The 16,741-nt window shown below is 45.2% G+C and overlaps 1 protein-coding gene across 5 annotated transcripts in view; it reads right to left on the minus strand.

Annotated features, from left to right (window-relative positions):
- The window catches only part of VAV2 (vav guanine nucleotide exchange factor 2), a 291,963-nt gene that overhangs the window by 65,123 nt on the left and 210,099 nt on the right, over positions 1 to 16,741 (minus strand). For all 5 annotated transcript variants that reach the window (XM_075060419.1, XM_032767531.2, XM_032767528.2 and 2 more), the window contains exon 4: positions 9,097 to 9,165. In XM_075060419.1, the coding sequence (XP_074916520.1) occupies positions 9,097 to 9,165 (69 nt within the window). The remainder of the gene's footprint in view (positions 1 to 9,096; positions 9,166 to 16,741) is intronic.

Raw genomic sequence — 16,741 nt, forward strand, 5'->3', positions numbered from 1 at the left:
CCACAATATTCACCCCAGCCAAGTGGGCCCAAACTCTGCATTCCACAGCATCTCCCGCTTCCCAGGTAAGAGCTTCACAGAGACATGGGATATGAGCAATGATACTGCAGGGATTGCTTCATCGTATGCACTTGACAGAGTGTCCGACCCTGCTTCTGTTGAAACCAGGGCAAACCACTGACACCAATGGCATCTGTATGATGTACACTCCCCTGATAGAAACAGTCGCACCTTTTAACATATGTGGCTGCCTGTTCATGCTGGAGGGTGGCACCACCCTTATCCTGTGTGATCATATATCATGGAAAGGCCCCAGGGGAGAATCAGAGGTGGTACCACTTCCCTGCTTCCCTGATAACATCAAGATACAGGCTGACAGGCAAGGGGGGGGATCAAAGGGCAATTTACATTTTTGTTGCAGGGCAGCGACCCTGGTGCAGCATGGGGGACTGTGCTGTGTGCGCTAGTTTCTGGCTTTAAAGAGGCTTCTCGTTAGCCTGACTGTTTGCAGCGTTGGGAACACTTGCGCAGAGGGGTCAATTTGTCAGGAAAATAAAGCTCAGTCAATAACTGAGTATTCTGCTACTTTCCTGCTTCAAATCTGCTTGTGAAGGAAACTTTTTTTTTTTTTTTTTTGTGGCGCCTTGAGTGACCTTTCCTGGCTAAGCAAGAGCTATAGGATTGCACAGGAATTGCTGTAGAATCCTATTGGTTTCACCCAGATTACATTTTGCAAGGCATTTCCATAAGCTGCGTTCTAGCAGTGCCGCTCTCGTTATGAGTCTCACACAACACCCACTGTGTTTGCATGTGTGTATCCAAATCCTTTCCACGGAACAATATGTTTTCTGAGACAAAGCAAAGTCTGTTAGCAAATCTGTCCCTGGCATGAGCGCACGAACCGCACTGGAGTTACACCAAGGGTGAATATGCCCCCAAACAAAACAAAACAAAAATTAGCTGCTGAACCGTCAGGATCCAGGGTCACTTTCTCTGAAAGTCTTGTAATGCTTTCCAGTGTACTGAAGAAGTCAGCTGTGCCCGACACATCAACGCAACAGTGTTTAAAGGAAGGGAAATAGTAAAAAGTATGATACATTTTAATGCCTTGAGCAAAGCCATATTTAGATCACTCTAAGTGCACAGCAAGCTAGCGAGCTGTAGATTCACACCCCGGCTCGCCAAACTCTAACTCACTGCGTAGACAACTCCATATAGGTTTATAAAAGAAATAAGAGTGGTACTGAGGATGGGGCTCAGTATCCTATGGGCTTTCAGTCAGTCCCTCTGGGTAAAATGGTCTTTGACCTTCAATATCTTCCCAAGAGAAGAATCTGGCTTGAACAATGGTTGAGAACCAGTGGTATCTTGTAAAGAAGTTTTCTCAAAAGTGGGTTTGTGCCAAGATGCGGAAGGTTTATTTTTCCCAGGGCCGCCTGTGGGGGTGGGGAGCATGTGGGGCAATTTGCCCTGTGCCCCGCCACGAGAATATAGTATTGTACAGTATTGCAATTTTTTTTATGGAAGGGGCCCCCAAAATTGCTTTGCCCCAGGCCCCCTGAATCCTCTGGGTGGTCTTGTGCATGAGTGGAGAATTATGAGTCCAAACATGCCTAGACTGTCGACAAGGCTTTAGTCAGGCAACCAAAGTTAGCTCTCTGCTGATCTCACCGCCCCACGAGTAGCAACATGTCCTATATCACTTCGTAATGAAAATCCTGAAGGAAATTCCTCCTCAGACAGATTTGAGAGACACAAAAGACATAAATCCAATACGCACAGATGTGAAAAGGGAGGGAAGGAGGTGGTTTTGTATTGTATCAACAATTCCACTAGTGGGAAACTAATTTTCGTGTTAGCAAACCCCTCAGCCCAGGTGCCAGTGCTGAATAGGGTATTATTATTTGTATTATCAGTGTCTAGAAGTCCTAGTTATGGGCCAGAACCCCACTGTGCTAGGCTCTGTACAAACGCAGAACACAGTCCATCACTGCCCTAAGGACCTTACAATCTCAGTAGTGGGTAGGCTGGATTATCACTGAGAGTTAAACTTGGCTTCCTTAGGACGATTCAAGCTTGCATCTTTGCCTGCTAAGCTATGAATCAAAGACAAGTGCCACATTTATTCAACAAAGGAGGAATACAATGACATTAGGACAGAAATCAGGACACATGAGGGACGTTTGAAGATCCTAGGCATACTTAATCAATTCGCACATGGTCAAACCCAAAGGGGGGGAAAAAGCAGCCCAATGACAGGCATCTTTGAAAAGTTTAATTAAAACCCAACTCCTTCAGAGAAGACACATTGCAAATCATCTAACATGGTCATGTTAGAGGAAGCAATATTGGCGTCTTCCATCATTCACTGAGGCAGCACCGGGCACAGGATCAGGGCTCGGAAGACCTGCATTCTATTCCTGGCTTGGCCGCTGACCTGCTTGGTGACCACGAGCAAGTCACCTTGTCTCTGTGCTTGTTTTCCCTCCCACTCCGTCTGCATCCCATTTTGTCTGATTGAGCTAGTATCTTAAAAATAGCAGCATAGCCACAGTGACGTGAGCAGTGTGTGTGGGGGGGGGGGGTCTAGGCACCCCAAGTACGTGCCTAGGGTCTCAGATGGGATCATACTCAGTGAGTTAGCTACTCCCACGGCTTGCACTGCCCAGCTATGCTATTTTTAGCACGCTAGCTTGATGTCTTCTCCAGCTGGCAATTCCACCTGCCCACTCCAGGTGGATGGACCCTTGGAGACTGTAAGCTCTTTGGGGCAGGGGCTGTTATATCCTGTCTAGCTCAATGGGCTATTGATCTTGGTAGGCACCGTGAGACACTACTGTAATGCTAGTACCAATCACATAAACCCAACCCTCTCAAACACAAGTGTTTCTAAGGGATATACGTTTCCGTGTCAGGATGGCTGAGCATTTGAGTTCTGTTAAGACTGAGGCCTCCTCTGCAGGCTTGGGTTCAAATTCTACCCTGGAAAGCTTGTTCACCCTGAGAGCTACAGTGCACTCTACTTGGGTCCAATAACTTCAGGACCACCCTGCAACTACATTCCTGGCATGTGCATGGAATATGCACCCACCTGAAGTGAGGTATTTAAAAAGGACAGGATAGGGATATAGTCACTTTGCCAAATCTAATGTTCTCCACATTCCCCTAGACAATGCAGCTATGATTGTGTATTATAACAGAATCTAGCAGCCCCATCTCAGAGGGGAGCCCCGTGACGCTAGGCACTGTATGTACATATAAGAGCCAGGCCCTGCCCCCAGAGAATGGACAGTTTAAATGAACAGGACAGAAAGAGGTGGGAAAAGGGGATAACAATCCCTCCTCTTTTCCAGACAGGGAAGTGAGGCTTTAAGAGGTTAAGCAGCTTGTCCCATCACACAGGAAGTGTCGACTGAACCCACATTTCTGGACACTCATTCCAGTGCCTTAACCATAACCCAATGTAACTTACCTTACAAGGTTTTCCTGTAACAACCCTGTTCTTCCCTCGCCTCCTCAGGTCTTGCTCAAAACACATTGTCCTAAGTTTTCCCCACATGTACTTTACAGCTGTTTGGGGAAAACCCAAAACAAACTGATGTACAGAATCTCCCAGTATTGGGACATTCCTCATTTCAGAAAGGATCAAAGAAACACCTTTTTTTTTTTTTTTTTTAAATGGACTCCAGTTCATCATGGAGATTGACAAGCTCTGCCGTCAGATGATGTGAAATGAACCAGAACAACACGTGTAGGCCAATGAAGCCAAAATGGGACTGCTGGATTTTTATGAGCATAAAAGGACTGCGCCATAATAATACTGGATACAGTTGATCAGATACACCCTACAGAAGCTTTTTGATGATGTAAAGAGGACAGGGACCGATTGGCTTCATAAATCTAATGCGACAAAATAAGCAGAATGGGTGTAAGAGTCAAGAGAGAAAATTTAGGTTAAATGTTAAGTAAAACTTAGAGTTGTAAGAAAGAAGAGGGCAATTAAAGAAACCATCAAGGGAGGCTGGGATATGGCCATCTGTAGATACAGTCAATGCTAGATTGGACAGCCATCTATCAGAGTTGATTTCAGAATGATCAAATCAAGTCAGCCGTGATGGGGGGAGGGGGCGGCTACCAGACTCACCAGAGGTCCTTTAGGACAAACAGTGCTTTGATTTTTATCAGCTGGTGCCGGTGAAACGGGCTATTGTGTTATCACCAGCATCTGGATCAGTTCTGGATGAGAGCTCAGCCTCTATCATTTTCAGCAGCCTTTTCCCCATAAACTCTGTGATCAGACCTCTCTGTGGCAAGCTGAAACATTTGATATCACAGGACTCCAAGAGAAACTGCACAGTACAGCAAAATGATCCCCCTCCTCTCCTGATCCCCTACTCACAGCACTGCGCTTGCACTGCTTAAACTCACTGGGCCTTGCCATCTGCCCCACTACACCAGCTTTCTCCAGTCAGCCATCTGGCTAACTGAAAAGAAAACACAGGGGGCGGAGGCAGGAAACTCAGCAACCTTTAGCTCCCTTGAAAGATTTGTTTTTTTCTTAACCTCCCTTTCAATGATCAGTCCAATTTTTATGAACTGTTGTTGCAAATAATTATCTCTCCATCTTCTGAATGGGTTGCCCCCACTCCCTTGACAGGCAATTCTGTGTTCAGAATACACGACTCGGAACCTCAAATCTGAAAGCACAATGTGTGCATCAAGGCATGAACGTTCTTTACACGCACAAGTTTCCCTGTGGCAAATTTGACTTGCATTGAAAGAAACAGCTTGTTTGTACGATACACGTAACCACACTGAGCACAGTTCTATTGATTTATATCAGTCAGAGATTTTTCTTTTGCCACAGAATGTTGTTGTTCCTCTTACAGTAATTATAATAATAATGTAACAATTCTATGGCCATTGAGGATTTCCCAGTTGTCAGCGTGCTGCGTGCCCTGGCTTCTTGGGAGTTTTGTAGAGAAAACGTGGCTGGAACACAGATTCTCTTGCTTCAAAAGCTTACTATCACTTAAGCTAGAAGATGAAAAATTGAAATTTCAAAGCTTTTCACCAAACAGAAGTTCTGAAAAATTTGTATTTGGAAATATCAAAATGCTTCATTTCAATATTTTTGATCAAAATGAAATATTTCAACATTCCAGAAATTAAAATGTTTGTTTTGGTTTACTGAACTGACCTGAAAGTCTTTGTTTCAAGTCAGTTCAATGTTAAATCTCATTCTTCACAGGTGTGTTGCCTCATGGGAGTCATTGTTTGGGAGCCAGATACCCACATTCTTGCCTTTGGGCCAAGTTCCCATGGCTGGACAACGTCTGATGATGCACCTAGATTCATGCATCTCCCATGATGAACCACACAGCTCGGTGAGAGGGAAATCCTCATTGCGTTATGGGGCATGCAGTCCTCGGGGTGCCTGGCCCTAGGAGAGAATGCAAGCCGGAACTACAGCTCTTGTAAGGCAACATGCTGATGGGGAAACACAGTGTCATGTTTTGTTGAACTTTGAAATGAAAGGCTTTGAATAAGTTCATCAAAATTAAGTATTTTGCTTTAGATCAAACTAAATATTTTGTACTGGTAACACTGAAATTTTCCCATGAAAAATTTTTATTTTGTGGAAACTGCATTTTTGGTCAGAAAATATTCTGGCTGGAACATGCACAGCCAGCTGTACTCCTAACCCTCTCAAATACATAAATGAACATGTGGGCCAAACCCTGCTCGCTTCACTCACACAAGCAGTATCACTGAAAACCTAACCTGACTGCAGTCAACAGCAGCTTTGCCATTAACTTCAGTGGGGACCAGATTTCACCCAACGGGATTGCTTGGCCCCATGTATGTATTGGTCCATCCAAATACTAGGTTAGTGCCATTATATCTCCTGCAATTCCACTTGTGTGCATTAGAGGCATTAAGGATGAGATTGCAAAAGTACTCAGTATTGGCCAAACTCTGCTCCCATTTAAGTTAATAATAAAACTCTCAATTGGGAGCAGTTTAGACCAACTCCGTTTATTTACTACGTATGTAAATGCTCTATGTTGCATTCCTTTGCAGTGGCTATCCATCCCAGGCTGTGTCCTACCATACTGAAGTATAGGTGCTGGAACTAGGGGTGCTGCTGCACCCCCTGGCTTGAAGTGGTTTCCATCATATACAGGGTTTACAGTTTCGGTCAATGGCTCTCAGCAGCCCCACTATACAAATTGTTTCCCAGGGCTGAAGTTAACGAGGATAATTGGGCTCCATTATTGATGGAAGCTTTGGCAGTTATTTTTAGAACAGGGCTACAACCCATTTTAGAAATAGTTGAGAGGGGGGAACGGTCCAATAATCTGCAGTAGAATCGTGTCTGGGTAGCTAATGGGGGGAAAAATATAGAGCAGCAAAAAGCAATGAAAGGTTTACAAAGTAGGGAAGATTGTTACATGCGGTTTTGCTGTTCAATAGTGGTTGTACTTCCTGGAATTGGATCCTTTTACAGCTTGCTGTGAAAATCATTTCCTAGCACCTGAGAAACATTTAAGGATGGGCTTGTACCTTCCCCATGGCCGCTGGATGCTAAAGATATTTGGGATAGTGAATCATTTCCGGCTCAGGAACGACCTCTTCTTTTCTCATGCTATCCTGGGCTTGTCAGGATGCAACATTATTGCACAGTATTTGGTATTGTGCATCTCAAATTAGAGTCTCCTTGTGGAAGACAGAACGAGAGACCACTACTAATGGATCATGCTTCTCAGGCCATCCCTCATGGAGCTAGAACGTTAATATTGAGGACATTCCTAAGGGTACATCTACACAGCAGCTGGAGGTGGGACTGGCAGCTCGGGTGGACATACATGCACCTGCTTTGATCAATGGGATCGTACTCAGGCGGATCTGAGCAACCACAAACTTTGTAGCCTGGATCTCATGAGGAGGAGAGAAATGTGGGGTTAAAAAATGCAGCAAAACTTGGACAGCGAGGAGCCTTATTTTCATTGAAAGACAATGGGAGTGGGTATTAAGTCCATTAGGAACTTAGGAAATATATTAGTCCCATTTTACCAATTGGGAACTGAGGCACAGAGAGATCAAGGGCAAACTTCTCCAATCTCACAGGGGCTTTGTGAGGATAAAATCCATTAATAATCCATCCCTTACTCAGGTGATCTGGGAATGGGGGTTATAGAAGAACATATACAGATAGAAAGGAACAGTCACATCCTAGAAGCAGCAGAGACCAGCAGCAAAGTAATTACAGGTGTGAATCCTTCTTTTTAAAGTATAGTCTGTTCCTTGTATGGAGCACAGACTGAAAACATTTACTTTAAGGAAAATATTGCCTGCCCACACTGCCTGGATCACAGCCAGCTCCAATAGCCCTAATCACTTTAGCAAACACCAGGAATTCACACACAAATGTATTCTCCAATTTAAAACATGCATATGGATCAAAATCACAAATTTTAAAACTCAATATTAAAATGATTTTAAGACCATTAGGAGGGGGAAAGTCTTATTTTTGAAAGGAGCCCTATACATGTTAAAATGTATTCAATTATCACTGCCAGGAACAAACCACAAGTTAGGGACTCAGATATACTCCATTCCATGTATCAATTTATGATTTACTTTTGTAATAACTGAAGCCATAAGGAACTCATTGGATTAAGCTTTATTATTTACGCTGTTGAACAATAATATTTAACTGTATAAAGCCACATATCCACCCTTGCAAATTTTCTCCCCATATGAAACGGATTGCACTGAAATCCTGGCCCCGCTGAAGTCAATGGGAATTTTGCCATCAACATCAATGGGGCCAGGATTTCACTCTCTGTGATTTGGTTCAAGGTTGTTAAAATCCTCAATATTGTCACAATAGCAGAGACAGACGCCAGAGATAAAGACAGAAACGGATCTGCCAAAGGCATTCCCACAACACATCATATGATCAGATATAAATCCAATTAGTCATGTGTTTGAAGCCCTAAAAAGACTGGCTAACATTTTCATTGTAGCCTAAGGGAGTTAGACACCCCACTGCCATATACCAGTACTCATCGGCTCCTGTGAAAATCCCAATGTAGACGAACATGCTATTGTGGAACTACAAAAGCCGCAACCAGATTCCAGCTTTACTCTGGTGACAACATAAAGGCGAGTGTCCCTTATCTCCCATCACCAAGCGTGAAAATCACCGATCAGGGAGTGCCAAAGCCAGGAACCCCACAAACCAATCACTGCAGGCACTAGCCTGAGACTCAGGAGACCAGCATTCAAATCCAGCCTTTTCCATAGAGTTCCTGTCTGGCCTCCAGCATCTCCTTCTCTGTGCCTCAGTTCCCCATCTGTACATAGGGATATTAATATACCTCCTTTCTCCTTGCCTTGTCTATTTAGACAGTTTCCTCAGTACACACACAGTCAGGATCTTGTTCAGGGTCTCTAGTAGAAAGACTCACTGACCCATCTCTCCCATTCCCTACGGGACCCCATGACATTTTCTCCATCTCTTGTTTTTCCAGTATGGCCATTTCCCAAGTATCTGACTTTCTGGACCGCATGCTCCTCAGGTCCGGGACAGTGTATTTTTGCAAACTGTACAGTACTGAGTGCACTGTTAGGATTAAACAGAGCAACGGGGCACGTGATGTGGAGTTTCCAGAATTACGCTCTGCACAAGACCTTCTTGTGCGGATTATCTACTGATCTGTAATCCCCTAACTACCTGCTGCTGAGAGGAGACAGTTAAAGGGGAGGTACTCCCTTCTCTGAGCTACTCCCGACTCAGACAATCAGGGGAATCACATACGGCCCCCGTGGATTTAAACAGGATTTAGAGTTATGGAGGAATCTCCATAGTCTTAGCCTCCGATTACCTCCCATTGAGCTCTGTTAGAATTGATGTCTCCCAGCGCTCTACATGGGGGAAAAAATCCAGACTATTGTAGCAGCACAAAAATTTCTTGGCAAGAACATAAAATAGGACAGCTGGGATCTGAGTGCCGGGCCTCCCTCTTTGATCATTCCTTGCTGAAACTGAACTGCGACTTTTTGTTTGTTTTCTGCACAGCCACTTACTCAGCCAGTTCCTCCAAGCTCCGATAGACGTCATCATCGTTCTCTGTGGTCTCCTCGGAAGGGAAGGGTCTGGAAGAGAGGAGAGAGGAATACGTTATTGGTAATGCTGACCTCTTGCACATACAATCATCATTTGCTCTAGCCCATGAGAAATCAGATCAGCACATCGTGTAAACGAGGGGTTGCTTTGGAACAAAAACATCCATCAGTTTTACACTGATTTTTATGACACATATCCAGCCCCACGGGCATCAGCTTCTGATAAGACCTCTTCTCAGTTTTCAGCTTGGGCACAGGGTTGTGGCTGCAGTAGGAAATTAGGTCATTGTGACAGACCCAGGCCAGTGGGGTGCAGGAGTCTGGTAGAGGGCAAATATACTGGTCGCTGGGCGAGTAGTTTTCTGTTCCCTGAGTAACCAGAGCAGGGTCTGCACTAGAGTAGTCAGGAACTTGCTAGAACCAATTAAGGCAGACAGGCTGATTAGAACACCTGCACCCAATCAAGGCAGGCTAATCAGGGCACCTGGGTTTAAAAAGGAGCTCACTCCAGTCAGGTGGGGAGGAGCCAGAGGAGAGGAAGTGCGTGTGAGGAGCTGGGAGCAAGAGGCACAAGGAGCTGAGAGTGAGAGGGTGTGCTGCTGGAGGACTAAGGAGTACAAGCGTTATCAGACACCAGGAGGAAGGTCCTGTGGTGAGGATAAAGAAGGTGTTTGGAGGAGGCCTTGGGGAAGTAGCCCAGGGAGGTGTAACTATCACACAGCTGTTACAAGAGGCACTATAGACAGCTGCAAATCCATAGGGTCCTGGGCTGGAACCCGGAGTAGAGGGCAGGCCCGGGTTCCCCCCAAACCTCCCAACTCCTGATCAGACACAGGAGGATCTGATCCAGACTGTGGGGGAGATCACTGAGGTGAGCAAATCTGCCAATAAGCGCAGGACCCACCAAGGTAGAGGAGGAACTTTGTCACACGTGCTAGAGCACAACGTTAGGGAGACCCGTTAACTATCGCAGCGTTAATCAGGACTCTGCACTCAATGGAGACAGAGACAAGACGTAGTTCGCATTGTGGCCGCTGGCCATGGTTAGCCCTAGGGTTTATCCACGACACAATGTCAGACATGACTTGTCCCTGCCTGCAAGGGTACAGAGTCATGTTTGACATTGTGTTCGTTTACATGACTTGGGTTTTGCTCCTCCCCAGCCAAATCTCCTCTTGAATACAATCCCTGTGGTGCCTATGGCGATACACACATCGGTGATCACATGGACCCCCTGGGTCTTGGCCACCTTGGACTAAGATTTAAAGATATGTGGCTAGAACACGGTAGCTAGCTCATGCTAACTAATGCTCTCTAAAACAGACAAGGCAGCTCGTATTAACACATGCTGAGCCGGTCAAGTTGATGCCTAGGCTCCAACAAAACTAGGTGATGCTTGTTGATTTGGGTTTTTTTGCGCGGGGGGATTGGGATAAGAGGGGGTGGTTGGCAGGGTGCTACCTCTATGTTCAAGGGAAACTCCACCCCAGACACTAGGCTTGTTCCTCCATGGCCTTCCATCTCATGCTGGCATTTATACCTGGCGGCAACTGGGTGTTAAAAGCTAACAAATCACAACTCTCCATTCCCAGCAAGAGCATTTTTATTATAATAATTTATTTTGTGTTGTGGTAGCACCCAGGAGCTTCAGTCTTGAACCAAAACGTCACTGTGATAGGTGTTGCACAAACGCACCTTTGTTTCTGCAAACCCAATTTTATACCCACTGTGGCCTCACTTAGCATAGCTGGAACTGACTTTAGCACAAGGTGCAGGGAACTGAAGAATCAAGCAGGGGTGGTGGAACTAGGGGGTGCGATTGCACCCCTGGCTTGAAATGGGTTCCATCATATACAGGATTTACAGTTTTGTTCAATGGCTCTCAACACCTCGGCCCCTGTACAAATTGTTCCAACGCCATTGGAATCAAGTCCAGCATCTGGATGCCCCATCGTGCTAGAGTTACCACACGGAACTGGTCCAGCCATAATGGCTTCCATCTACAATGAACAAACCTGTCTTCAAGTGCAATGCTTGTGAAAAATGCTCTTATTCACTTAAGCTAACAACAGTCCGATCGCTTTGAGCAGTTAAAAGCCCGGGGGGTGGGGGGGAAATGAACAGCAAAAGAAAAAAGGAAGGGGCAAATTAAAAGAGCAAAGAAATAAATTCCTTGGCTCATTCTGAAGCAATAATCAAATAATATATGGAGGAGATGAAAAAATACTGCTTTAATTAAACCCAATATATTATTGCTGGCACAGGCCTCAGTGGGCTAATGTGCTGGTAGGGATGGATGCCTCTAGTTACTAAGCAGTCCCTGCAGAAGGCCTTGCCCATCTTCCATATACAACCTTGCACTTCATTCCAGATGGCCAAGCTGTGATTCCCTGGATTGCGAACACAGTGACCTTTGCTCAGAGCTGCTAGCTGGCTGGATGAAACTCAATCAAGGCAGAAGGATATCAAAGCTGATCAGTTTCCCTCTTGTCATCTATTTGTGGCACTGCTGTTAATAGATATGATAGCAGAGGGAGTACAGGAATTGAGAGAGGGGGAATAAGGTGCATGGAAAGGATCCATGAATCATAGAATATCAGGGTTGGAAGGGACCTTGGAGATCATCTAGTCCAACCGCCTGCTCAAAGCAGGACCAATCCCCAGACAGATTTTTACCCCAGTTCCCTAAATGGCCCCCTCGAGGACTGAGCTCACAACCCTGGGCTATCCCTCCCCCCATATAATATATGGAGATATACCTATCTCATAGAATTGGAAGGGCCCCTGAAAGGTCATTCACTCCAGCCCTGTGCCTTCACTAGCAGGACCAAGTACTGATTTTGCCCCAGATCCCTAAGTGGCCCCCTTAAGGACTGAACTCACAACCCTGGGTTTAGCAGGCCAATGAGAGTACCAATGAGGCCCTGAGAATACAAGTGGTAGTGGATTCCCCATAGCACCGTCCGGCTAACTGGAATACTGCATCTGAGGTTTATGTTGTCGGTGAGCAAAATTGGATACAGACGAACTTTTAACCACACCCAAGTTTAATTTTCTCCTTCTCCGGTTTCAAAATAGATGGATTCGCATGAAAGGTTTAATACACGGCCAGCAAGCCCCAGATTTTGCTATTCTTGGATCGGTTCACTAGCACTAACCTGCCTTACTTCTCTCCTCCCTTGGCAATCGCATCAGACCGAGCAAGTGTTTAACAGGGCTCAAATCTGCAGTTAGTTTGGTTCAAAGTAACACAGCATCAAGGCACTGAACTAAAAAGTGAAAGGCGCACCACTGCCCACTGAGCTGTAGAAATTGGCTCAAACTGGGTAAATGCGATCATGTTCTGAGAGTTTGCATTCATGATGTGAACAAGGAACTTAAGAACAGAGTTTGAGACAGCCACTCTTACCGGTCTAGTCACAAAGAAGCAATGTTAGGGAGCACAGCCCATTGTTACCAACCATCATGATTTTATCACAAGTTGTGTGAAATTTGCGATTGTCATTTATAGCCCTCGTGGCTGTAGAGAAAAGCCTGAAAACATGAAGCAAGTGCATCCTAAAGGCTCAGAAATCAGAAGACAAAGAAAAAGAACCCGTAGTGGAGTATTTTAACAAATCTCATGATTTTCAGGGGCTGATTCATGGTTTTTCGAACACTTGTGGCTGACGATCCCAAGGGTCTGTGGTTTTCACTTAATCAACGCATATTTGAGTGTGTGCATTTCTTGTCTCCTGCTGCAACCCAGGGGTCAGTGACTAATAGAAAAGACACGTGAACCTCTGACAAGTCAATGCTGTGTAAGTCGCCAGCTACTAATGCGCTTGGCTAAGGATATCATGGAAACTGGCACCAGATTCTGCTTGAGACAAAGAAAACAGAGGAGGGTTAAGGAAGTGGGTCACTGGGCAGCAGGACTAGAGTGATTTCAAGCGTGGGAAAAGAGTTCCCCCCACCATAGGTCGAGCACAAAATTAATGCATATAGGGTGGAAATGCACCCTGGGCAGCGGTCAAGCATGAGGCCTATGTAGCAGTTGAGTACAATTTGTGCTCTCAGTGGCACTTAAGCAGTGACTAATTCTAGTGCTGGCTTTCTGCACAACGGTGAATTTGGCCCTAGCTGAGGAAAAACTTATACAGGAGCATAATTAACTCCCTTGCTGGGATGCTGTGAGGCTTAACATTTCTTTAAATGCGTTGAGGTCCTTGAGTAAGGCGCTAGACACCTGCAGCTTTGTTTGATGCCATTAAACGTTTACCAAAACTTTAAATCCATGATGAGTGAAATCTTCACACTTACTAAAAAAGAAACAAATCAAGGAAATCGATCAGCCAATCCCACAATGCCTCGTTGTGTCCTGGCCTCTGAATAAAGGCTGCTTGGCAACAGGAGCCAACACAGGACACAGCAGCACCAGACTGGGAATCAGGCCACCTGGACTCCATTCCCAGCTCTATCACCATCCCCCTGGGCAAGACATTTAATATTTCTGCCACTTGGTTTCCTCATCTGAAAAATGTGAATAATGCTATTGTAATAGGCTGGCAGGGTTTACTCAGAACAGGTTACCCGTCTAGCAAGTGTGGATCCTACCAGTAAAGGTTAAGTGGTTACTACTGACTCAGTGTGGAGGATTGTGTGTTACACCACTGGGACATAAGGGAGGTGAGACTGTCTATAGTGGGGGGAGGGAGGGGGAGATGACCTATGGTGTAGGCTGAGCAGTCCTGAGGGAGGACCCCACGGAACAGCCAATCCTGGAGAGATGGTTTAAACCCATCTTTATTTTACATTATTGTTAATTCCCCAGTAGGTAAACTTGGACTTTACATGTTGTGCATCTAAAAGGCAGATTGGAAAAGAATCTGGCTCCTCGATATTTATCTTTCTTTATCAAGGGTTTTGAGACCATAGATGGAACATGCTACATCTGTGGTAAATATTGTTACTTCAATTGCAAGGTCTTCTGGGCAGGGACCTTGTTCCCATGCATGTTCCAGAAAGCTCCCAGCATGCTGTTGATGCCGTATGAACAGCCCCCTGCGCACACTATGTGGCTTGATTGGAAATAAATAAATAAAATACAAATAAAAAGGAGCCACGAAAAGTCATTTTCTTTTTTAACCGGTGCTTGTTTAGAAAGAACACTGAAGACACGGTGCACAGCTTTCCCTCTTTTAAATGTAACTTGCTTTTAATCTCTTACACGTTTCCTTCCTTCTCTACTGTTCAGCCTGGCAGGAAGCAAGGAGCCAAAACAGTAATAAAGTCACACGTTTCCAACTGAAATGCTAGGCTATTGGTTCGATCAGTGGCTAAGGTAAAGAAATGACAAAGAGAAAAACATGGGAGCAATTTCACATGCTATCCCAGCTCTTTCACTTTGACCGGGGGCAAAAACAGAAAAGTAAAAAAGGCAGGTATGAGATTCACAGCCTCTCTCTCTGCAGCCCCAGTTGCTTCATGGATAATTACAGAAACAAAAAGTGCAATTCAAGAGGAAAACACAATGAGGCAGAGATTACACAAATAACTGGAGAGGAAGGATGGTCTTTGTGGCTACGGCTGGGACTTGGAAGACCCAGGATCTGTTTTCAGCTCTGTCATAGACTGTGTAATCTACGGCTAGTCCCCGAGGCTCCGGTCCTGCAGCATACAAGTAGACTGCAGCAGCCGCACAGAGCCTCCCTCAACATTTTCAGGGGGGCAGCAATTCCCCTGTGCTAATCAATTGCAGGAACAGGGCTTTACTCTCTGTGTGCCGCATTTCCTCATCTATAAAATAGGACAAACAGTCCTTCCTTCCCCCCAGCCTTTGTCTGCCTTGTCTATCGGCACTGTAAGCTCACTGGGGCAAGGGATGTCCCTCACTGTGTTTGTGCAGTGCCTAGCACAAAGGGACCCTGATCTCAACTGAGGTATTTAGGCAGTACTTTGATACTGATTAGTATTATTATTAATAAGCTGATTATCTAAAACTTCTCCTTATTTATATCCAATTTTCCCTTCACTTTGCAGAGAAGAAAGGACATTTCTGCATCACATGAGACAATAAGAAACAACCATTATTACAGGAATAATTTTTTTTGCTAAAACTTTCCACAGAATTTTCCTTCAGCACATTTAGGGTGTAGTGACATGATTTCCTAGCACACACAGTTTATCTATCCAGGGTGTTGGTTTGTTTTTGGTTTTCTTTTTAGTTTAGCTATTAGCCCGGTGCTGTGCTATCACACCTGAATTGAGAATTAGAGTCACAGGCATTAGGTCATCTCAGTCCCTGCTTACCAAGCCAACAGCAACGGCTCCAGGCACCAGCGCTCCAAGCACGTGCCTGGGGCGGCAAACCATGGGGAGCGCCCTGCTGGTCCATGTGAGGATTCGGCAGCAATTCGGTGGCGAGTATGCCGAAGCTGCAGGACTGGCAGATCTCCTGCAGGCAAGCCACCAAATGCGTGGGATCAGGGATCTCCCACAAGCAAGCCATTGAATGCGCGGGACCGGGGACCTCCCACAGGCATGCCTGACTGCTGTGCTTGGGGCAGCAAAAAAGCTAGAGCCACCCCTGCAAGGCAACACAGTCTAGTTCCCTTTAAGATACCTACTTCTACTTCCATGGGAGCAGGATTGAGCCTGACACAAAGTCAGCTATATCGTAAAATCAGTGGGGCAGATTTTGTCAAAATTCAAACCATGAGGAACTCAGAGAGGAAGGCTGGCCCAGTGGGAAGGACAACAGCCAAGGACTTGGGAGAACCCAGGTTCAATTCCTTGCCTTGTCACAGACGTCCTGTGTAACCTTGGGCAAGTTCTTTCATCTCTCTGTGCCTCTGCTCTGCATCTGTTCCATGCCACGTTATCAGACACTGCAGCAATGCAGGCCACTAATGCACCTCCGACAGACAAATAAAACGGTCAAATTGTAACCAAGATTTTTTTTATAGTACTTAATGTAGACAAAGAACACACATTAACGAACAGGCTAAAAAGGAGGCTGACCCTTAGCAACACTACACGAAGGACAACCTGTGCCCCAAGCTTTGAAAGGGGAAGGCAGGTGAAGTGCATGCATCAGTGCTGTTCATTCAATTCTTACAGCACTTTCTTGTATTCCCTGCTTTCCATTAGATCACCTTTCACGGACCTTTTATCAGGCTCCCTTCCAGAAGAGCTCATGTCCTGTGTCTGGGAAATGAAGTTTTCCACTTCAGTTGCCGGCATGACAGATTTTATGTCTTTGTGAAAAGAGCGTCCCTCTCTTGTTTTTGTCCCATGATGATACACGGGTCAAAGCTACCCTACCAAAAAAACAAACAAACAAACAAACAAAAACACGCTAGGTGAACTTTTAACCTAACCATTATTGGCTAAACATACCCAGTTTGTGGGTTAGTTTTTGGTTAACGTTTGTATTTAGATACACTGAGGCAGCCTCTTATATTTGGCATTAGTCTATATGGAGCTATACTGTGTTATCTAAAATATTGGGATCAATGTTGCTTTTATATAGACATGGGACCGAATCATAAAATTCAGATCCAGATGTGAACTTCCCCAAAGGTTCAGAGACGTTCAGAGTGGGTATATTGATATGGGCCTGTTT

This window comes from Chelonoidis abingdonii, chromosome 24 (assembly GCF_003597395.2).
Source record: "Chelonoidis abingdonii isolate Lonesome George chromosome 24, CheloAbing_2.0, whole genome shotgun sequence".
Lineage (NCBI taxonomy): Eukaryota > Metazoa > Chordata > Testudines > Testudinidae > Chelonoidis > Chelonoidis abingdonii.